The following is a 25,506-nucleotide window of genomic DNA, read 5'->3' as shown; positions in this document are numbered from 1 at the left end:
ATAAAGACAGATGGCTGAAATTTATGTACTGTATTAGGAACTCAACTAGAACTGATTTGCATAAAATACAAGGCAAACAATTATGAAGGAGAGGAAGAAAGAGAAACAATAGAGAAAACAGCATTTGGATGACTCAGTGTGATATACCAATTGTGCCAATAAGGTATGGAACCTGTGAAAAGTTAACAGGAACAGTGGGAAACTGTGTTAAAGAAGGAATATACAATGTAATTAATACTTTGTATAAGGAAACTTTTGTGTAAAGTTAATTTTTTGGGCAGACAGGGAAGGCAATTTAAGCACATTAAAAAAGAAAAGTTTAAAAGAAGATGGAAATGAAAAACAGTACTGTATTTCCTAAGGTTAAGGGATAATAACAAACAAACAATATGGTAAACATATTTTCTTAGGCATCCATATGATAGCCTGCCCCACTTGATTTTATTGTTTAAAAAATATTAATACTAATTATCTATCAGACTGCAATATATGGAACATTTTGCTAAGCATGTTCTCCAACATTATTTTTCAAGAATACCTATTTATAGATCCAATAGATTTGATTCTGAGAAAATAAAATAATAAAAAATGTGAGCGCCTGGAGCTCACTCTTTTATTTTGATTTTTTCTTTATAAAATTAGGTACGCAGTGTTTGCCTAGTGGTGGAATGCCTTTTCAGTTAAATTGGATTCCTTCAACATGTACAGCTTCTGATTTTACAACAATGTGCCCTGGTCAAATTAATTGAAGCTTAGCAACTTCAAATCTATTCTCCTTATGCTGATGGAAAACAGAAGGATGACACTCAAAGGCAGGAGATTCTTCTATAAATTTTAAATCTGGTTTTAATATAGTTTTTTTTTCTACAGGAAATTTGAGGCTTAGTGGAACTCAGTGTACATGGTTACTAACCTAACTGTATCAGACATCTCTTTAGGCAGGCCTAAAGGGGTTTACTAAAAAAAAAAAATCTCAGTAGCTCTACGGGAAGAGATTATCTTCCTATTACATTATGAATACGGGGAGATATTTTACATTTATAGAAATACAGCACAAACCTTTCATGTTAAGTGGAATGAAGACTGATTTGTTTTCTTTTCCATAATCTTAAATGTCCCTGAGATGAAGAGAAATCATAAAAAGATGACAAATATCAGGACAAGCCTCAGTTACTTGAAAGTTATACTTTTTCATTTAGAATCTCCGGAAACATATTGCCAGAGAGATGAGGTTTAAGCCAAGCTTTAAATAGAGATCAAAAGGATGATTTAACCAACAATTGAGGCTGCCAAAAGTGTTCTAATTAATTCTAACAAATCGTACCCACAAGGCTATTCAGAGAAGCTTCAATGAAAGAATTATCTTTTCTATCCATGTGGCTTCTAATATTTAAGAAAAAGGTGGAAGAAAAAAACAACAACAACCAGCAACAAGGTGCACAGACTCAATTTTGGTGTCTATGAGTGTACTGTTTATTGACCTAAATAGCAAGTTAGGAACACATCATTCATTAAATGATGAAATTCTTCCAGATTGGCCCCCAGTTTTGATGTCTGAAATGAAAAAGCTTATTGGCAACTGTAAGCCAGCTAAGAGTCCTGCCTGTGATCATATCTTGCCTGAAAAGCTAAACACTCATATTAATTGGTGGGTTCTTATTTTGGCCACACTTTTCTCATATATTGTTCAATTGGAAAATATCCTCCCAGGTTGTGAAATGGCATCTCCCAGCCTCATGATGCCCTGGCTCAGCTCTCCCTGAAAATAAGTCCCTGTCTTATTTTCGGGGAAATACAGTAGCATCCCCATTGAATTGCTTGTCAGAAGGTTGCAAAAAGTGATCACCTGACCCCAGGACACTGCCACTATATAAGTGTGAAAAATGATCATACATCACCTTTTTCACTGCTGTTATAATTAAGTCACTAAACAAATTATTGTAAGTCAACTACCTGTATTCATATACATTTTCAAATTATTCTATAGTGCTTTATCCTAAACAGTTCTCACTTAATCAATAGCAACTGGAAGTTAAGATCTGTTTTTTGAAAATATATTATGTGTTTGCCAAATTAAAAACAACAGTAACACCGATATGTACATAGATTTTACTATGGAAAATGCTGACATTGCTATTAGAAATAAAAGTACAAAAATAATTTTTTACATGAAGTTGTTTTAAAGGATAATTACAATGCTACTGGCTGGTTATTTGCTTTCCAGCATACCAACTTTCTTGCTTACATTCTCAGTTTAGTATGCCAGAATATATAAGAATACAAATTGTTTACAAATTAATCAAATCTATGTCATTTCAGGATATTATGATCTAAAATCAAGATGTATTTTGAGATTGTTTTTTTTTAAAAAAATGTATTATTGCTTAACTTTGGTGTCCAGGCTCATAGCACAATAATTAAAGTGATTAATCATGCATGGATCTTTGTAATTTATAAATGTGTAACAAAGGTTACATAGGGTATCATAAAAAAAACCTAGAGCTTACTTTTTACAGTTTTAGCTATTTTTTAATGTCATGAAGATTAGATATAGCTGTTTTTGAAAGTTGTGAAGATTAGAAAATGTGTCATGGATCATAAGCAAAACATAAAATAGAGCTTCCTAATAAAATTAATAAGTATATCAGTCCAGAATGTTAAATATCTCTTTAAAATCCTACCCCTTTTCCTATCCCTAGAAAAAACAACAAGAAATGGAATAAGGAACAAAAGGAGGTATTTCATGTTTCAGATGCAACTAGATATTTTTATTCTATTAAAAGGAAACACTATAACTACTCTATGGCATATAATCCTTCTCAGTGAATAGATATCACAAATCTATCCCTTTCATTGTATATTTGGGAAAGGCAATTGAAATTAAGGAGACAATTTTATCATATAGTGATTCTTCAATGAATTTTACAGAGCTCCACACCCCTTTCTTTTGATTTGTTTGAACAATTGTAGGAGGAAAAGAAGCCAATGTTGAAGGATGTACATTTCCATCCATAAAAGCAATGAAGTAAGTCATTCCTACAGTTACTACATTGAAGCCTCTTGAAATAATCTATGACCAGCAATTCTGAGTTATAGCCATAAATGTAAGAATTGTTCATTATATAAATTGCTTCTATTGCACTGACAACCACTTGCTCATTGGTACTGTCAGTAGAAATATAAAGTGAGGTCTCATTCGAGTACAATTTTCAATCCTGGTAAATTTATGAACATATCCATAAATGGCAACAATATGAAAGTAGCTTTCTAACAGGTTCTGTTACAAGTATATTTTTATAGTCTGTAATTAGGTAGCCATAAAATAGTATACTGTGTACCTCAATGAATAGTCATGCCAGCCGTATGACCATAAAGTGTTTTCAGACAACACTGGTTCCCTTGGCTAGGAAATGGGGATGAGCACTGCTGTCTAGAATTGGACACAACTGGATGGGGAAATCTTTATCTTTTTTTAATCTTTGTAAGCCACTCAGAATCACTTTGAATAAGTTGGGCTTAATAAATAAATATCAGCCCTGCTTTTCTACATTGCATAATCATAAAACTAATGACATACAGTATGTGAACCTGGGCTTTGGTTGCTTTGCCACTTTTTTCTTTTATTTGTCAGTTACAATTATTTCAGTCCTGTACCTTCAGATTGATTGATGAAAAAGAAAAAAATAAAGAAATAAGCTTCCACTTTGATGAAAGTAGGTCAAAAGTACTGGGAAAGTTCCTTAAAATCTTTTTTATAAGGTGTTTTTTTTGCACAAACTATCTTTGTTTCTTTTTATTATGGCTTATATATAAAATATAGTTAATAAGTCATGTGAATAGCTTAGAAAGCAACATATTCTTATACTTTTCAAAATAATACAAATGTTGTATTTCTGAAAAACATAAGAATATACAGGTAGTCCTCAACTTACAATAGTTCATACAACAAAATTATGATGGTTGAAATGTCCCAGGGTCATGTAATCATGTAATGCAATTTTCTGACAAGCAAAATCAATGGAGAAGTCAGATTCACTTAACAAACATGTTATTAACTTAACAACTGCAATGGTTCACTTAACAACTATGGCATGAAAAGTCATAAAATGGGGTAATAGTCACTTAATAACTGTCTTGCTTAGCAACAGATATGTTGAGGTTAATTGTAATTGTAAATTGTGTTTTACCTGTATTATAGAAAATTATAAGTTACTTTAGCCTTAAAAGTTCAATGCTAAATTAGGAATTATTTAAAATGCTCCTACTCTCCATTTAATTTGAGAGTAAGATCAATGTTGCTAGTATGGAATCGAGACAGCAATATTTTACTTCTCTCTATATCCAATTCATTTATTTAAATGGACCTTTTTTGATAATGGCCTCAATCTGCATATGTGAATAATACAGAATAAACAGAAGTAAGTCCCATTTTGTTTGGATTTACTATCTGAACAAGGACGCACACTAAATTCGTTTTTTCTTTTTAATTCCTATAAAATTTCTTAAAATAGATTAAATGTAAAAAGTGGTCTGTCATTTAGAAAAGCAAAATACATATTTTTATGCAAGATTAATTTCCCAATACTTATTAAATTGGTTATAAGTATCCTGATTATTTCTAGACTTAATTTCTTTAATTTTAGTATCAACTAGGCAATCTGTAACTTGTTGGGCCATCATTTCAGAGATATTTGCTTAGTTAAAGACAGAAACATAATGACTAGGCAAAAAATCAGTGGGAGTGGGAGTGACTTTTAACTTCCTGTCAGGTTCCTCATTAAATTTCCTCATGGGAAGCTGGCAGTAAGCATCAGAAATCTTCTTTCCTTCCTTCCTTCCTTCCTTCCTTCCTTCCTTCCTTCCTTCCTTCCTTCCTTCCTTCCTTCCTTCCCTCCCTCCTTCCTTCCTCCCTTCCTTCCTCTATGCAAAGTCAATAGACACTGAGGTTCTTCCTCAAGAACTCAATGGGATTGTGGAAGACAACACTGGAAGTCAATTCAAAACACTTCACACAAGTTGCTTCGAATACATCATATACCATGGTGATGCACTGTGTCCACTGCTCTTCTGTACAAGCTTGAACCATGCAGCCAGCTAATCAAAAGAAATGTATTAAAATCGGAAGATTATACAAACTGGAGATGTATGGCCAAATAGTAGTTAAGAAAGAGGAATTAATTAAGAGTGATGGGGTAGAATTACCAGCACGCCTTATAGCAGAAATACAAACCAATTACAAGTACCTTGGTAACTCACAGTCACACAAGAATCACGATGAAGAGGCAAGGAAGACAGCAACATCGAAGTATCATCAAGATATAAAACTGAAGAGTTAGCTCATTTGGAAGAACAAGATTCACACCATCAATATTTGTGTTCTGCCAATCATCAGATGCCCTGCCTGTACAATGAGCTGATGAAAGGAAAACATGGACGCTGCTGATATGTGAAGATCTGGAAGCTCTATATCACCAATGGTGAACCTTTTTTGGCTCACGTGCCATAAGCAGGGGAAGCTCAGGGGGGGGGGTATGTGTGTGCGTGCCGCACCCATAATGCAGTGTGCAACACCTCCAGCATGCATGTGTGCATGACAGGCGGTCCTCCCATTTTTTGCATGCTTTTTTCACCCTCCCCAGGCTCCAGAGGGTTTATAGGAGCCTGGGGAGGGTGAAAACAGCCTCCCCTGCCACCCCGGAGGCCCTTTGGAGGCTTCAGGAGCTTCCCTGAAGACTCCGGAGCACAAAAAAATGGTCCTACGAGCAAACTGGAAGTGACTTCTGGTTTGTCCGTTGGGTTGTTTTTGTCCTCTGGAGCCTTCAGGGAAGCCTCCGGAAGGCCCCTGAAGGCTCTGGAAGGCTTAAACCGGCCCTACGAGCAAACTGGAAGTCCGTTCCCAAACTTCCGGTTTGCTCTTAAGGCTGTTTTTTTTTTCACTCTGGAGGCTTCAGGGAAGCTCCTGAAGCCTCTGGAGGACCTCTGGGAGGGTGGGGAGGCTGTTTTCGTCCTCCCCAGGCTCCTATAAAGCCTCTGGAGTCTGGGGAGGGTGAAAAATGGCTTAAAAAGGCTGAACTCAGTTGGCCAGCATGCGCATGCATGCTGGCCAGCTGACAGGGCAATGTCTCACGTGCCCTGACAAATGGCTCTGTGTGCCACCTGTGGCACATGTGCCATAGGTTCGCCATCCTGGCTCTATATAATTTGTGGAGATTTTGACCCCAAGTCCAAAATTCAGAGCCTGTACAACAGTCAGAAAGAAGGCAGGTAGATTCTGGTGAGCATCACAATTACCTTCCTGGACTAAACCCAAATCATACAGGACTACATCAGTAAGACTGCACTCAAAGAAGAGGTGCTGAGAGAATGCCTGATCCAGCAGCAGACATGGGATGAAGATTAAACAGAGGAAGATAAGACCCTACATGGGATGTAACATAAATACAGATGTGAAATGGTAGACATTGAGAAATCCTACCAGAACAGGAATGAAAGACCGAATCTATAGAAGCAGGAGTCTACCAGACTAGACTGGACTGAGGTGCAGATTGTGCAGAGAGTCCTCAGAGATTATTCAACACATAGTGTCAAATTGTGGAATAGTCTACTCTGAAAGCACAACCACGTAGCTGGCATTATGTAGAGGAACATCTGCTACATTTATACTCTGCATTACATCTACACTATCATCTACTATACACAATTTTTCCAGTTATATAAAATACTGTGCAATAGATTCATAGTATTGAAAATCTTGTGATTTTACTCTTTTATTGAAAAGGCCTTTAATATACATGCTTATAGTAATATGATTCGTTTTCAGAATTTTCTTTAAATGTAAATAGTTCTACTACAGTAGTGGGTTTCAATTTTATTTACTACCAGTTCACTTGTGCACGTGTGCAACACTTCTATGCATGCGCAGAAGCATCTGGACGCGTGGGCGGAGGCTGCCACCACCGCCACTACTTGTTCGCCCAATCTGGGCCGAACCGGGAGCAACCCACCACTGTTCCAGTATCTGCAAAATAATTAGTAAACCTTAAGCACATTCTATTACTTCAATTGTTTTAGTATTACAGGTTTAATAGGATTATTCATACAAATAATATGACAAATTTACAGGAAAAGTGAATTAGATTGACAATGAAAAATTGTATGGGAAACACATTGATTCTAGTCTGAAAGCATGAAACAATGCAAAATGTAATTTGTTTGTTGAAAGCAGAGAAGCCTGTCCTCAGTCAAAACTAATATATGAATTCTACAAATAATATTTCTAAGAATACACTGATATGGAACAACTGATGACAACAGTGTTGACAGCACCATACTGGAAGAAAATACCATATAGTGACAGAAATCTAAGTTCACTGATAGAGCTAGAAAAAACATCTAATGCTGTTAAATTTGCAATTGTACCATTAGAACAAATATATAAGACCTGACCTTTCCATAACTCAGGAACCGCTTGAAACAAGACTGTCAATATATTATTACCATGAAAAAAATGTCAAAATTATGAAAATGACTGCAACATATACAGTACGTATGACTTTATTACTAAATAAGACATTATGCTAGGCAAAGTGTATAATTTCACATGGCCAGCCTTTCTGGTTATATTCATGTTTGTTTTTGCCTTTAGGAAGGATTTTATTTACTTCAGGTCTTAGCAGTCATGAAATTTCCATCCAAAACCACACTTGTATAAAATAAGCTTAGAGCTACCCAGTATTCCAGCCATGTGTGACTTTAGGCCTGTTGCTACTTTTTAGCCTAGTAAAAGAAAATGTATTGTAGCTTGAGTTTCTTGAAGTAGTAATAGACTATTAAATAAATAGAAGCCTTTTGGATATACGAAGTAAAAATAATATACCATGTGTCTGGCCTCTTACAAAATGTTTTTCATTCACAGAATTTAAAATTGGTGCAACTAGAATTTGAAGCAAGGGCATATAGAATAATTTGTCTTATATGGTTTGTTTTTAGATGTTAATAGCTCACAGTCTGAAATAAAATCAGTATTAAAAATAAATATTCATTTCAAAATAAATATGGAAAAACTGCAGTTGACTATTATAGATAAAAGCCAAAAAAACATCAAGCTTTATTGTTTATTGTAGATTTTAGGTAGAAACATTTTGCCTCTCTTTGATTCTTATACTTGCAAAAGTATAAGATTACAACTCATATCACAAGAACTTATTTCTCATTATTGCAATAACTTATGAACTGATTAATCTCCACTATACACTAATATATCATATGCAGATAATAATAGCTTTTATATTCTTTACAGTAAAATAGCAGAAACTTTAAGCATATTGAAAAGAACACAACTGTTACTAAACTGCACTTCACTTTTATAAATAAGTAGCAATTTAATGTATCCAATAACTCTTTAGAATATATAAAAAGGTAAGAAAAATACCATTTAATATTTTACATTATGTATCTATGTACCTCTGTCAAATAGGTGATATATGGTTCTCCTTTATAGTGAAATCGAAACAAAGGAAGAGATATTGTGTAATTTCAATATCTCTAATTGCAGCTGTCTATGTTTTGTAAAAATAATTTTATTCATTATAAACTACAAATGAGATAATTTATAGATATTAGCTCGCTATAGCTAATTATAATTATAATATAAAATTATAATTGTATATTAAAAATACAGCTACAAGGTACTATCCAGATATAGATATTTAGTGCCTTCGAGTCAGTGTTGATTCGGGGCAACTTGTAGGAAGAAGGATATGGAAAAGTATTTTTTAAAAGCTCACCAAGAAAACTGCAAGGACTACTTGAGGCAGTTGCCAGGAATTGACATCGTTTATGTGTGGCTGTCGTAACTTTGAAATCAAGTTGTAGGTAGGGTTTAGTTGGCTCAAGATCAACCAGATGCTTTTGTTACCTAAGGAAGGACTGGAACTCATTGACATGAGGTTAGGTTAGGTTAATTTAGGTTAGGTTAGGTTGGGTTAGGTTAGGTTAGGATAGGTTAGGATAGGACAGAAGCATTCAGTCTTTCAAGTGTCTATATAAGGGGTGATATGATAGCAGTCTTTGAATATTTTAAGGGTTGTCATAGAGAAGAGGACAACCTATTCTCCAAAGCATGGGAAGGTAGGACAAGAAGTAATGGATGAAAGCTTATCAAAGAGAGAGCCAACCTAAAATTAAGAAGAAATTTCCTGAGAGTGAGAACAATTATACAGTTGAATAGCTTGCTTCCAGAACGTGTAGGTATTCCATCAGTGGACATTTTTAAGAAGAGATTGGACTGCCAGAATGGCATAGGTTGGACTAGAAGATCCTTTCCATCTATGTTATTATGTATTTTATATTTGTATTTCAATATTTTATCCTTCTCATTTTATAAAGATCTTGTATTTCAATGTAAGCTATATATTTCTTGTCCAACTCAACCACCAATGAAATCATTAGTTTCATTCATGGAATATAGAATGCTTTTAATTTTATTTGATAAGGCTGCCCAATCACAAAGCATGAGAAATCCTACAGCAAAATCCCCTTTTTACTAATTGCAGAACAAAGAATGTGTTGATATAGAAAACTTTAGAAAATATTCTTATAATTTTAGATATATACATTTACCAAGACAAAATTAACTAAGTTAATTTGTTTTTATGAAAATAGTTCTGCTGAAAAAACTATTACCAATACTTAAGTATGTACATAATAATTTCACATAAATATGGCATGATTTACAGTAGGCTAAAAGTTAAGTAAAACATTATTTTACTGTTCTATCTTTTAGTAGTTTGTTCATTTTTTAGTAGATCCTACTGCCCTTTTTTGTAGCTAAGTGCATCTTTGAAAGCTGAGAAAAAATGGATAGTTAACAATTCAAATTTAGAGTAAAGGTCTTAACACGAAGATGAGATATATAACTGCTCATTGTTCATTATATTCCAGTAGGGGGAACTAAAGATTCACCACCAAATATGGTTTTTTGGCTCACAAACCTGCACGTATTACAATCCAGTTTAATCATCAGTGTTAATAACATATACCACTATTGATCATATATAGGCTCAATTACATTTTATGTATTAAAGCTGCAGGAAATATGCAAATATATACCTTTGTATACCTGAAAACCCTTTATCCTATTTACTGAGGTAGATTTTTTTCAGTTAAATGCTAATGTTTTTGTAATTTCATTTGCCTTTGCTGATTATGATTTCCTTCTTTTTTTATAATTTATTTTTTGTCTCCATGTTGTTCTTTCAAACAAGGTGAAGAAAAAGGTTTTTTTTTCCTCCTGATTGCTGCACTATTTTTTTCATCCATGTGAAGCCATTAAACTTTCTGTTCTCTTGGACCCTGGAAATTTGAATTTATATCAAGACGACTAAATAGGCTTAAATAAAGTCTTGAAGAACTTGGTAGGTTTAAAATGAAACCTGTTGAGCAATTAGTTCAGAAATTGTTGATAGTATGCACTGTTAAAATGTGTCATTTTCTGTTAATTTGGTATATTATAAAAACACTGAATGTAAGAAAATAAGGAAACAGAAACAGATAAGCAAAATAGCTAGATTGTTTCACTACAGTGCAATTGTATGTACCTTTACTCTTAAAGATACTACTTATTAGTATCTAGCTAGATACTACTAGCTTATTACTGTATATGAAAGTTTGCAATTGAAATTACTTTGTGAATGATATTTTTAAAAACACTGGTCTTCTGCTTTTTCTAGAATATGGTATAAGGAATATGTACCACAATTAGTTACATTTGTACACAGCTATACTTCCAAATGAGAAGGTTCTTTATATACCTATTATATGTCCAGATTTCTCTGGCCATATTCTTCATTTGCATTTGTAAACCCCCCACCTCCCAAAAAATTCCTTCCCCAAATATTTAGGATTAATGTATAGAGCAAATGTGCAATATTTAGAAACAGAGATATCCATAATCACTTCTGGTAAAGAATATTGGTCCTACTGGTGCATAAATAAGAATAAGGCATAAGATGATAAGAAACATGGCCCATGGTTTTGTCAGTGATGATTCTTTAAATATATAAACCTTAAATTGAAACATGGGTGTAGCTTACAGAAAGTGTGATTTCATGACACATGCTGATATAGTGGCAGAAATCTATACTGCAAAGAATGGTTCACAGAGATAGTGATTTCAAAAAATAACTATTGCTTTTTGTGGCATAGCCTGTGATTTTAAGACAGAAACATGGTTTAAGTGCAAGCCTTTGGATCTAAAACTTGAAACACTTGTTTAAATGGAGAAATTCTAAGAAACATAGCTTCATGACTGGAAGATACTTACATTCTGTAACAGTGTCAGATCCATTTAGCTTTGCTAGCAGTGACCAATGAGCAATAACCAATTTAATTAATTACTTCCAGTTTCAATGTACTAGCACAGCAAAAATTAATATTAGAAATATCACACATAATACTTTTCCTGGCACATTACATATTCATACTCTCCTCACAACATTTCATATTTTTGAAAATTAAAATATGTTAACATTTAAAATAATATTTAATATTTTGTTTAGGTAAAAAAAGGGAATGATCTTTATAAAAAATATTTTCATTAGTGAATGAAATGAAAATATGCATATGTTCATATATATAGTTAATTTTAAAATTTAATTCACTTTAAATTTGCTATATACTGGAAAAAATGAATAAGCATTGAGCAAAATGTATTTGGCAAAAATTAGCAATGCAATGTAACTTTTAAAAAGCTATCTTAACATGTTCAATATGCCTTATAAATGACCAAAGAATTATGAATTTTTGTATAACATGTGCAAATATACCCAGCAATGCATGATACAAACACAAGATTTTTTGTGAACAGTCCTTATTTTATCTATTCATGTGAAATCAGCCAAAGGTTGAATTCACTAACAAAACATTAACAGTGTGTTTTATAAACCTTAAAACCAGTCTAGTACCTGGCTGTATTAGTTGTTAATTGGTTTCCCATTCACTTTCAAAATATCTTTACAGAAGAAGTTGCTTTGGCATCATAATTTTCAAAAGCTCCAGGCCATACATCAATTATGAATTATAACTCTGTAGTATCTGGAACAGTATCCCTGGCCTATAGAAGCTACTGAGAAATGTAGGAATTTTGAGGTAATGTTATTGTCATTCTCACAAATGGTTACATTATTTGAGTGTGATAAATAATTCAATATCCATATACCAGACAACCAAAAAAGAACTATGCCATGGCTACCCACTATTTATTAAGAAAGCCTCCAATGTCTGATGAGGCCAGATATATTATATTTGAAGTGAGTGCTTTATTTTAGCTTATTTTGTCTTTTATCGGATTTATATTTTGCCTTTATCTTGGGAGTTCCAAATGGTGTATACAGTATTCCGTTCTCCCATTTCCCCCAATGATATAAAATTTGCAAAGTAGCTTTGGCTAAGATAAATCGTTCAGTACAGAATTTTTTTTTTTAAAAAAGATCTTGATGGAAATATGTAGGAACCATTACTTAGGCAAAAAGGGGTGTAAACATTCCTTAAGTGTAGAATGAGATAATATCTGGAAGCAACTCAGCCAGATACCTCCCTGATTCACTGAAGTATAAGGACAATCAGAGTTGCAAGATTATGGTTTTTTTTTGTCAATCCCAATAAAAGTAATTTTAACCTATCCCAATCTGGTCTACCTTGTGTCACTGACACCTACGTTGAACGTCTGTGCTTGAAGACCTGAACCTTAGCCTCTCTGGTGGCAGTCCAGCACCTCAAATTGTATACCACACTGACCCATTTGTCAAAATATATTTACCAATTGTCTTTCAAATTGATTCTACAACCTGCTATCTACCATTTAAAAAAATTAAAGTAACAAAATTAGTAGGTCTTAGCAAATATCAAAGTATGCATTTTCAAGTACAATGTCAGATCCAGCACTGGGATCCTGGACCTTGAGATCAAATATTACCTTTCATCACCTATACAATTTGGAAAAGGAAAACTGAAGGGTATTAAATGTTTAATTGAACATTTTACTGGTGTTAACTAACATTTTGAAAGTGGCATCTTTTATTGTTTTTATAGTTTCTTTTGTAAAATTAAGGTTTTTAAAAATGGTCAAATTGATGAAATGAATACAAATAAATATACTTACAATTAAAAGGTTAGGATTATTTTAGCAAATACTTGAAAACTTTGGAAGAAGGGTCCATGTGCGATGTGCCTTTATCTACTTTTTACATTGTGGATTTAAAATTAACTAGTGAAATTAACTAGGGAGCCCTGGCCCATTTCTTTGCCTTGACCACATGAAACTGTGTGGGGAAGCCATCAAAAGAGTACCTTTCTTTCAAAGGACTCTGTGAGAAAAGAGGCAAGTAAAAATGAATAATTAGACAAGCAACTTGCATGGAATCACTCAGTGAGAAAATTACCTGCCCATTAAACGAGAAGCAGCAGGAGCAATCATGGTAATGCTACCTATAGCCACCGGTAAAGAGGGAAAGGGTTGGGAGGAGAGAAAAGGAGGCTCTAGCCTTCGCCTGAATCACTCAGCTATCTCACTAGTCTTTTTCTCTCCCTCCCATCGTGGTCCCAGAGCGAACCCGAGAGTGGGTGTGGTGTTTCGCGGTCGTGTAGTGCACAGCCCAACCCAGCCCTTCCTTTTCTATTAGAAGGGGAAACTGCTGTTTTTCCTTTTTTCCCCTCGCCCTCGGGTCTACTGAGCGACCACAGGAGAGGAGGAAGACGAGCTGGGGCTAGGGAAAAGCCGCCCGGGCAAGCTGCAACTGGAGTGTGCTGCTCACAGACACAAGCACCCCGCTGCGCCTGGCGCTTGCCGCCTCGCTCGGTTCCTTCCCAGCGGGGAACCTTCTCCCTTCGCAAAAGGCAGCGGCGGCGGCGTTCCTCATCAGCGGGAAGAGCAACCTCCTCCAATACCCTTCGCCTCTTCCAGCCCAGCCACTCGTTGGGAGTTCTTAAGCAGTTTGTTGCCTCTGGGAAGGTGGGCGTCGTAGGGTTTTGTTTTACATTGCGAGTTCTAGGGGGAGATGTTGTACAGCCCTTCCTCTTATGGAAGTTAAAGGAAGCCAGGCTGCAGCTTGAAATGATTTCGGGGAGGAAAAATGAGAAGCAGCAGACTTAAACTAAGCCCATGATTTTCGACCTCCTTCCCCGCCTTCTCTTCGGAGTGCCAGGAACTTTGAGGGAGGGGGGAGACTTTCTAAGAAAAGAAACCTCTCTTTGCTCAAGAAATCCTTTGCCTTTTGGCTGCAGCGGAGAGTCTTAGCCACGCTTGAACAATTTATTTGCCTCGGCTGGATTGGTGGGAATTTCGGAAAGGAAAACCAGGGCGGTGGAGATTGCATTTTTCCCTCCCCCACGCGGCTGATCTTCACGGGGGTGGAACTGTCCCATTCAAGCCTTTTCCTCTTCGCTGCTTTGACCATATCTATAGGTCCCAGGGGGTGAGGTGGGGGGACTAAGTTTTTGCACTTTGGGGACGGCTACTTTTTCTCTGGTTCTTCCTGGAATTGGATTGCCTTTGAATATGCTAAAATGGGGCTGCTGACGGTCGTCCTGGTTTTCGGATTTGTCCATTTTCAAGTTGATGGTAAGTTTCGCTGTCATTTCTCTGGATTCCTTTCCAGCCTGATTTGAAGGAGACCATGGAAAAGAAAACAGTAGGATTTTAGGCTGCAAATCCAGAGTGGGGTTGACAGTCTTGAAAAGACCATTGGAAGGAAATAATAGATAAGGATGCAGTTCTAACGCTAAAATAAAATAAAATAAAAATGTTCTTATGGTGTACACAGGGAAATCATCGTTCAAACTTTATGAATGTGAAGTATAAAAAGCGTGGAGAAGCAGCAACCTGGCTAATACATTTGTACATGTCATCAATAGAAATTGATCGTTGCTATTTTTGTCTCATGGTGAACTTTCAGAGTGGAAAGATGACTGATTAGAGTATTGTGCTTTCAGTTCTAGAGAAGGACTAAATAAATTTGGAAGGATGACATTGTGAGTTTGCTGCCTGTAGCCCATGCATGCATGGACATTCAGAAAGCATGTGGAATGTATGAAATAAATATGTCTTCAGCTGAGTAGAAAGTATATAAACTTGGAGGGAAGGATGAAAGTGAATATATCTATTGAACCTCGAACTGCAGAAGAATATTATAACCAGCTTCCTCCACAGAAAGTAGCTCAGCTTTCAGTCTTCAAAAGACAATGGGGATTTTTGAACAGGTGCTGTAGGTGTCTCCTCTGCTGTAAAAGCCAGTGCTCATTGCATGGGGTTTTGTCCTTTGTTCAACTTGCCTAGCATCCTTAAAGTAAATCTAAAATATTCTGATTACTAAATCTATAAGATGTTATGTGGGAATTTAAACAGATTGTATTTACAGTGTTGGAAAGGAGAGAACTGAGGGAAAAGATTGTCTTTAAATTATAACTGTATACATATAGATGAAAAGTGGAATATTTTTTTTGACAAAAATGGGAATTGACATGGATTCATACACATACCCACACCCATTCCCGCTGTAGTCTGAAAATTTCAGAATGTCTGCATATACTCATATGATGATCATTAATACTAAGTATTTATTTGAATAGTCCTGGTAAGAAGGCATGAAATGCTTCCAGGTTTAGTGCTGTTGCCCTATTTGGCACTAGGTTGTATTTTTTATAGATTTGAGTTAATTTTTGTTTTAATTCACAAAACTGAGATGTTTAGCATTAGGGACAGATTGTAGCAACAAACTTGGTTCTAGCAGGAAACTGGTGCTAAAACATTTTAGATATCTATGTCAACAATAAGGTTCTCTTGTAAACAAAGGAGTATATTATATTACCTACAATTATAGTGTGCAGTTATGGAGAGCATAAGTACCTATGCCTCTTTCCCACCACACCCCATCAACACTGAAGGCAGCAAAAAACTCTTCTAAGAGTGGAGGATATACAACTATTTATTATGGTTATACAATGCATACATTTTCCAAAGAAGTATTCTACTTTGCATAAGGCGCACACTGAAAATATACATTAAATATGAAAGTATCAAGCCACAAGAAATGTACTTTTATTAGTCAGTGCTTAAAATTGTAGGTAGCTAAGAAGAATACAATTAAAGTGCTCAGTGGAAGTGACAGAATGAATCACAGGAGCCTGGTGTTACAGAATGTAATTAATGTACCAGGCTGTTTAGAGATATAGGAAACAAATGCAATTAACCAGCTTGCTGGAAGGACATCAGCAGAGCATAATTTATTCAAGTTTTCTTCCATGGAGATCATAACTTGAAGCTCTTTAATTTTTTTTAAGCAGAAGAGACTAGCATACTCATTGGTCCATGTGGAGAGAAATAATACAGAATACAAAAATACATGTATGTTGAAAACAGTGATGTTAAGCTTGACTTAACATCTTGACTTTGTTCAGAGTTACAGGTAAAATTAATTTGGTTTAAAAGGCAAACAAGCCCTTGTTGAATTAGAAACGTAGACATGGTGTTAAAAATGTGGGTCAATCTCTATGGTATAATTAAGTATTTTATATTTGGCATAAGGTTATTGGTGCAACTTCCTATATCACAAATTGCTTGCTTTTCTTGTAAGAATGTACATTGGAGAGAGTGACCGTAGTATATCAAGTTGAAATATTGAACAAGTGCTTGGGCATTATTACAATATAACTGATTATGGTATAGATGTAGAGACCTACAACAAATCTTCCCAAGAACCTGATAAAAAAACCAGGAAAAAAATTATGTGAACTATTTTTGTTCCTAACTCATTTTTTAAGAAATATACTTTTTTGTGTTTCTGCTATCAGCCAATCAGTTTTCATCTTTCTCCTTGGAAATAAACTCATATGCATGTAGAAAAAGAGGGAGGAAAATGTATGCCCAATTGAATGGAAGGTACACACATAGCACAGACAAATGTATAGGTATAAATCAGTACCATTCTTTTCTGCCTTGCTCCTTCCTTTCCCTTCCAAGGGCGTATCTCTTCCTTTTCTATGTCCCAGAATTCACCTGACTTCTGATTTTTTTTATCTTTCTGTTACCAACATTTGCTCCTTCAAGCCCTGATAGATGACTTTGCTGAAACAAATCTTAGCCACCAGGGGTCTTTTCTCCAACTAATTTGGAGGCCTTCTATTGTCCATCTGAATGAATGTAAGCATGCACAGTAAAGTTCTCAAAGAAATGGGAAGCAGGCAAGGAGCAGTATGGACTGGGAGAAAAACAAAACAAAGAAGGGTAAGTTAGTGTAGAAATGCTCTTCATGGAAGAGTGTAGATTATCTTGTGGGCATCATTTCAGATCTCTGGGAGACTCAGTGTTCCAGAGCCATATATAAATCTATTTTTGACTGAATGCCTGAAATCATTCTAATCCACCTTGAAGAACTTTTTGATGATTTTATTTAGATACAGTAGGTGAATGAAAATGCCAAATCCAGTCTAAACATCTAGCTGACTGTGACCAACTGTAATATCTTTAAGACCATCAAAGAACATCTGCCTATCCCAGGTCCTTGGGAAAGATTGAATAGTTGGATAAAAATGCCAAATCATGTTTAAGCGCTTGGCTAACTGTGCAATCAATAATAATAATAATAATAATAATAATAATAATAATAATAATAATAGTAGTAATAAAACAGGTACATTAAAGAAAGAAACAGAGTCACTAATCCTGGCTGCGCAAGAACAAGCTATCCGCACAAATGCCATTAAGGCCAAAATCGAAAAATCCTCTGATGATGCCAAATGCAGACTTTGCAAAGAAGCTGATGAAACTGTTGATCACATACTCAGCTGCTGTAAAAAAATCGCGCAGACTGATTATAAATTGCGGCACAATTCAGTAGCACAAATGATCCATTGGAATTTGTGCAAAAAATTATAATATTAAAACAGCAACAAACTGGTGGGAACATCAGCCTGAAAAAGTCACTGAAAATCAGATGGTCAAGATCTTGTGGGATTTCCGTATACAAACCGACAAAATACTGGCGCATAATACACCAGACATCACACTGGTTGAGAAAAATAAGGTCACAATCATAGACATCGCAATACCAGGTGATAGCAGGGTCGCCGAGAAGGAACATGAAAAAATCGCAAGATACCAGGACTTAAAAATCGAAATTCAACGACTATGGCACAAACCAGCAGTGGTAATTCCAGTGGTAATTGGCACACTGGGTGCTATTCCAAAAGCACTGGAATTACATTTAAAACAGTTAAAAATTGACAAAATCACCATCAGTCAAATGCAAAAAGCTGCACTGCTTGGATCTGCACGCATATTACGAAAATACGTTACGACGTCCTAGGCCCCTGGGTGGGGCCCGACTAGTAACCAATGCCAAATCCGGCGAAACAACTGGCCGCTGTGATACAATTGTACAACAACAACAACAACAATAGTAGTAGTAGTAGTAGTAGTAGTAGTAGTATAAAACACCCAAAAATACATCTTCTTTCGCTTAGAATATTAAACTATTGATTTTCTGTATCACAGTTGAGATAATAACACTTTAATACAGTTTAGTATGAATTTTGGATACAAAAGTAATAGCTATTAGTATTTTAATATGTAATTTTTACTTGATCTCTGTATGTGAACATTTAAGAATAGTAGCTTTGAAATAATTTTATACTGTACTGTCAAACAAATTCAAATGATAAAATTTCTGTCTGCTGAGCAGTCTGAGTTCTTAGAAATTAAATTACTGCAAAACTGGGCAAAATATATAATCTTTTCAACAGGTGTGGAGTGCTGGTGGTATAGCTCAGACTGCTTGGATCCTATTTGTGGATAACTGGAACCCCAACCTTGCACTTTTCTACACTACTAATAATATAATGCTAAAAACTAAAAAAAGTATGTGCCGTGCCATAGAGCACAGAACAGTTTGGATAATTATTATTTTGACTATAACATGAGTGCACTGAAGAAAATCAAATTCTGTACTTTAAAAATAAGTATATTTCATTTTGTAAAATATAACTTTTATTTGCATCTAGAATGATGATGTCCCATGTAAAAGATGATATTTTGTACCTGTGCATTACAATAGATTAATGCAATATATTTGAAAGAGGAAGAAACACAACATTTTAAATTTTTGGAAAGGTGTATGAAACATAATTTGTAAGCAATTACAATTTTTAGAAATTTTATAAGACCCCCTCCACAAAATATTTAAATAGGATCCTCTAAAATATGCTATTTTCTCCAATTTAAATTTATTTAGATTAATTTTTCTTTAACAAAAAAATCTGCTTCCTGTTTCAAAATTAATTCTTTTTAGTATACCTGGATCAACAACTTGATACTATGCTAATTGAATTCTGAAATCTCATCTGTATGTACAGTGATGCCTAGTAGTGTGTGAACAGTTTTGCATTTTCAATATTTATGCAGAGGTTTGAATTCATACCTGTGTGGTAAAGTTATGTGAACTTTTGTTTTGAGTAACTAATGTGCTCTCCCTTGGGCAGCTACTAAACATTTTCAAATAACTGTTGATCACCCCTACAGATTGTATCAGAGGAATTTCAGCCCATTCTTACTTTCTGAATAACTTTCATTCAGGGATGTAGGTGGACTTTCTTGCCACTTCAGGTCCTTCCACAACATTTCTAAAGGTCACGACTTTGACTTGGCCATTCCAAATATGAACTTCCTTCTGCTTTAACCATTTTTTGGTCATACATTTTGTGTGGTTTAGGTTGTTAGAAATTAAATTACTGCAAAACTGGGCAAAATATATAATCTTTTCAACAGGTGTGGAGTTCTGGTGGTATAGCTCAGACTGCTTGGATCCTATTTGTGGATAACTGGAGTCCTTCGGGAGTGGGCGGCATACAAAACCAATAAACCTAACCTAACCTAACCTATTTACTCTTGATCAAGCTTCAGCTCATAGACAGTAAACCAGACATTTTCCTGTAGAATGGTACAATTTGGAATTTGTAGTTCACCATGTTTTCATCTAGAAGCAGTAAGGCTCAAACTCCCTATTGACGCCACCAGCAGGTTTCGTAGATGAGATAAGGGGCTTACCTTGTAATGCAGTATTTGTCTCACCAAGCAAAGCACTTTTTATTCAAGCCCAAATGGTCTATTTTGGTCTTACCTGTCCATAGTACAATTCTTCCAATACTTTGGGCTTGTCCATGTGGTGTTCTCCATCTATAGATGGGCAGCAATGTTCCTTTTGGAGAGTAGAGACTTCTCCTTCCATCTTGCCCTGCACACCATTGCTTTTCAGTGCCCTCTTGATAATAATCTGATGAAAACTGAAATTTGCCAATGCAAGAGAAGATTTTAGATCCTTAAATAATTATCCTGGGATTCTTTGAGACTTCCCAGAGTATTATATGCCTTACTCTTGATGTAAACTTGGTTGGTCAACTATTCCTGGGAAAGATAGAAATGGTATTGAATCCCCCCGCACTTTTTTTTTTTACACAATCTGACAGTAGATGGATGGAGTCCAAATTCTTTGAAACAGTTTTCCACCCTTTTCCAACCTGGTAAGTATTTGTTTTTTGGAGGTCCTCAGAAATCCCCTTCTTTTTAGCCATGACACATTTCCATATTCTTGTGTTGTGAAAATCAAACTTTGATAATTACCTACAATTTTGATCTTTAAATAAGGTAGGACCTCCCATACTCACATCTCATTATCCTATTGACTGGAAAGCCCAGCTATAATTTCCCCTTCAAATTAGCTGGTAATCCTAGTGATTCATATATTTTTGCTAAAAACAAATATGCAGTTTTGGATCATTTTCCTCAGTAAATGAATGAAAAAGTATAATGTTTTTGACTCATGAGTCAAAATGAGTTCTCTTTATCTAATTTTAGGATGTGTGGTAAACAGATCATGTTTAAGATAATCTTTATGGGGAAATATTGAAAACTAAAAAAGGGTATCACTTTTTGTTATTGAAAGTACTGTTCTAAAGCTCTGTATAATTAATTTAGGACTAATTAATTTGAAGGATGTGACATGTTTAATATTTTAACATTTAAAAAATTATGTATTTTCTGTGTACAACCACCTCCCTTTGTTTTTATTTTGACACTTTGACTGTTATGATGGTAGAAGAAGTATTTAAAATAAAACAAAATAAAAATATGTATTAGCTATAACTGGCATTGAATTATTATTTATGTGTGCCATAAGACAATTCGGGAGTAGTCTGGTTCTATTCTGGTTCAGTTAGTCTTATTTTAAAAAGAAGCACTCTGATCGACTGAGGCTTCTTCCTGTATTATTAAAGAATAAAGAACTGAAGCTGTGCATATATTTTCTTGATTTTTAAAAAAACTGAAAATAGTTGAATCCTACCGGCAGAGTGCAATCTTTCCTTGGTGTACTCCGTAAGAATGCTGGCCCCCTATTTTGAAGGTTTCTAAAAATATTTCCTTCCTTTAAGCTGTCATTCTATGAACGAGGGCCTAGTCTAGGCTTGAATTTGATTGTTCCTGCTATCATACAGTTATATGTATTTTGCATTTCCAAGTTCTCTAAAAAAAGAAGCAGAGAAAGAATTAGAATGATATAGTTCTACCAAAGTGTCATAGTGATTCTCATCAGATCATCCATTTTGGTGACAGCAATTTTAGTATTTCCCAAATTGAAACACAGACTCCCCCCATCTTTACTGAATTAATGTGCTAACAATCTATCCTTGAACTGGCAGAAAACAGTACCAGCGTAAAATTAGTTGTCCTCATTGGCAATCCCTGTTCTGTCTCTATTTAATCTGTCAAATGATGGCACATCCAGATTTGTGTTTGTGTAAATAGTCTCCTGCCAACAGGAGGGACATCAGGCTTCATTCATACTCTATTGGCATGAGTAGGGTGGGTCTGATGTAAAACTACAGACAGAGCTGTCTCCTCTTCATACACCATCATAGCTATTTGGGCATCTAAGGAAACATGAGAAGACATCATGGCAGATGTAGGCCTAGAGAACAGAGAGACAGAAGTTTCCATATGTCATTCTCTTGTCTTACTGCTGGAAAAAATATATACTTGATTTTGAAAAATGATATTGATATTACAAGAGGAAGCTATTGTATATAGCAGTGTTGGCAAACCTTTTCAGCACTGAGTGCCTAAATGGGAGAATGTGCGTGTGCGTGCATGCCGGAAACCAGAAGAGTAGCCACCCCGCGCGCATGCACGTGCCAGGCAGCTACTCTTCCAGTTTCCAGGCTACATGCACACCGGCCACCTGGACTTCCAGTTTCTGGCACGCATAAGCGTGTGAATACCAGGTGGCTTGTGTTCATGTTTGCTCCAGAAACTGGAAGAGCAGCCGTCCAGTGTGCATGCTGGTGCTGAGTGGCTGCTCTTCTGGTTTCCAGCACGTGCATGCACACCGGCTACCTGGTCTTCTGGTTTCTGGCATGCATGCGCAAAGACCAGGTGGCCAATGTGCAAGCACACACTGGAAACTGGAAGATCATCTTCCTGGGATGCACATGTTCACCGTGTGACTGCTCTTCCAGTTTCTGGCACTTTTGCATGTGTAAAAACCAGCTGGCCAGTTGCCTGGCCTGCTTCAAAAGAGCAACAGGTGATGGCTCGTGTGTCTGGAGAGATGGCTCTGTGTGCCACTTCCGGAATGTGTGCCACAGGTTCGCCATTATGGGTATATAATATGGCCATGCAGAAAGCACTTCATCAATATTTTTGAAATATTTATAATGCAAATGGTAGTTATCTGAAGAAAATAGGTGACCCCCTAAAGAAACAAAATTTACTGAGGATTACAAAGCAACAGAAACTGATTATGAATGGACTATAACATTAGATAACTTTTTAATATTAAAAAAAGATTAAATTAGGAAACACAATTTACCAGATGGATTGCGGTATCAAGTTCTTATAAACATTTTGAGGATGAACTTTTGCAAAATTTATAAAATACAGTGAACTCTATGCTACAAGAAGATGCCAGAGAGTTGAGAAGAACCCAATATAGTACTGGTATTAATACATAAAGAGGAACAAAAATGGACTTAAACAAGAAACCATAGACCCGGGATGGCGAACCTATGGCATGCGTGCCACAGGTGGCATGCAGAGCCATTTGTCAGGGCACGCAAGGCGTTGCCCTGTCAGCTGGCCAGCGTGCATGCGCGCGCTGGCCAGCTTAGTTCAGTCTTTTTTAAAGCCATTTGTCGCCCTCCCCAGGCTCCAGCGGCTTAATAGGAGCCTGGGGAGGGCGAAAAGAGCCTCCCCCCAGAAGGCCCTCCGGAGGCTTCAACTTTGCTCGTAGTGTTGGTTTAAGCCCTCCAGAGGCTTCAGGAACCTTCAGGAGGCTTCAAGGAAGGACTAAAAAAAAAAAACACAAGCAAACCGGAAGTCCCAGTTTGCTCATAGGTCATTTTTAGTCCTCCGGTGGCTTCAGGGAAGCCTCCTGAAGGTCCCTGAGGATTCCGGAGGGGCGGGGGAGGCTGTTTTCTCCCTCCCCAGGCTCCTATAAAGCCCCTGGAGCCTTGGGAGGGCGAAGAAAGCAAGTAAAAAATGGGGGGAGCGCCTCATGCGCACATGTGCACTGGGGGAGTTGTGCATTACATTATGGGTGCGGCACGCCCACACACGACCCCCCCTACGCTTTCCCCCTTATGGCATGCAAGCCAAAAAACGTTCACCGTCTCTGCTATAGATTGATACCATTATGTCTATAAATTATTTATTGTGATACTGATATAAGCTACTGGCTGAAAGACTGAAACTAATTTTGCAAGAATTTATTCTTATTTATTCAAATAAATACACTATTGATTCTGCATTTGAATTCTTACTACCTGAAATTTAGATTGAAATAAAACAACTTAGATTCCCTAACGAGTGATGAATTCAATTTGGAATTTCAAAATCATTTCAATTGTCTCCTAATTATTACTTGACACTTTGTGAGATATAGAATTGTTAAGTTTTATAAGTTCTTGTCACTTCATACATCAGTAGACTGTTCTGCACTTAAAAATGGTATCATAATGCCGAAAATCCCTGCTTCATGGCCAGCAGCTTCTTGTTAAAGATGTAATTGTGTATATCTTAGTTAGAAGGAGCTATCTGGTAAGGAATTATTGCAAGAGAATTTTCCCTTCAACTCTGGAGTGATTGTAAAAATGCAAAAAGGCAGGGCAGGACTGAGAAGTGCCAAAGCCTCGGAATGCCATTTAAATAAACTATTTTTTGTAAGGCAAGTATGATTAGTACATCGAAATTAGGAATAAATCTACTGTAAAAATTGGCAGAGTCCAACAAATACCTTATGTCTTTTAAAGTGCAGGGGATATCCATGACAGATTGATTTGAGCTGAACTAGACCTATCTGAATTACTTTTGAAATTCCTTTTGATACAATATCTGAAATAGCCAACATGGGCATATTTTTTCTCATTTACAGTTGAGGTTATAATCTGTATAAATACTGTATAGTTCATAAATTATATAAGGACTGGACAAATGACATCAATTTGAAGGGTATTGTTGCATATTCAAATTTACTATGATGGGAATCAAAGGTAATTAAATATTCATGACCTCTTTGTGTGCAAATAAACCTTCTCTCTCCCCCCCCCCCAACTCAAAGTTCAACTTGGTAAAAAGCCTACAGCTGTCTAAGAGTCCAGAAAAGAGGGAAAGATGATAGTGCTCTCTAATGGCTACATCACTGAGGAACTGGCAATTATGAACTATATGTTGGTGGATAAATAGGATAACTGATGTGGAAAGAGGAAGTGGGCAAATAAAGCCTTTTCCTAAGTGCTTATTTATAAATTCCTTCAGAGAAGTTCTGTATTTGACATGAAGTTTGGGAGTCAGTGCTTATAAAATTGATTGATTGTGCAGTTCAGTACTAATGGAGGAAGTGTTTGTGCTTATCCATTTCCACACATCAACACCGTCAACATACTTGGCAGGCAAGGTAGGAAGTTGTACTTACCGAGGAGTTGGTGAATAACCATGAGTCCTGCATTCTGAAGTAATACTTTTTAGATCCAACAAATATGTGATTTGAAAATCTGTAACCAATTCATTCCATAAAGAATCAGAACATGTGATATGAAAGCTGAATAAATAATAATTGCTAATGGTGAGTGGTAGAGGATTACTATGCTTTGTGATAGATTCTGACCATAAAGGCTAACCATAATTTTCTCACACCTAATCGATACTTAGTTAGGGGACAGATTCAGAGCTTTTAAGTCATATATTTGGACAATACCCTTTTCTCACACAGTAGCACTATTATAGCTTCAGGGTTCTAGTAGAGCACTCACAATTGAAATGACTATTAATATATTATAATATATTATAAAGCAACTTTTTACATCAATGCAACTTTTCCTGAGTAGTTAATAGAACTCTGCTAGGTGTCAGTTATTTCATTTGAATTTCAAACACTCTGATCTTTGCTGGAAGGTGGAACCAATTAG

General features: G+C 35.9%; 1 protein-coding gene across 12 annotated transcripts in view; it reads left to right on the top strand.

The window, feature by feature from the left end:
- ROBO2 (roundabout guidance receptor 2) overlaps positions 1-25,506 on the top strand; it is a 688,225-nt gene that overhangs the window by 326,754 nt on the left and 335,965 nt on the right. The window contains exon 1 of one of the 12 annotated variants that reach the window (XM_087721521.1): positions 13,991-14,617. The exons of the other annotated variants lie outside the window; for them this stretch is intronic. Coding sequence (XP_087577647.1) covers positions 14,563-14,617 — 55 coding nt within the window. The 5' untranslated portion in view covers positions 13,991-14,562. Of the gene's footprint in view, positions 1-13,990; positions 14,618-25,506 lie in introns of those variants that run through there. 12 annotated transcript variants of the gene reach the window in all.

This window comes from Thamnophis sirtalis, unplaced genomic scaffold, assembly GCF_051295495.1.
Source record: "Thamnophis sirtalis isolate CommonGarterSnake01/CBP01778 unplaced genomic scaffold, rThaSir2_p1.2 scaffold_8, whole genome shotgun sequence".
Taxonomy (NCBI): Eukaryota; Metazoa; Chordata; class Lepidosauria; order Squamata; family Natricidae; genus Thamnophis; species Thamnophis sirtalis.
The sequence above is the reverse complement of the archived record's forward strand: the minus strand, read 5'-3'. Positions and strand labels throughout refer to the sequence as shown.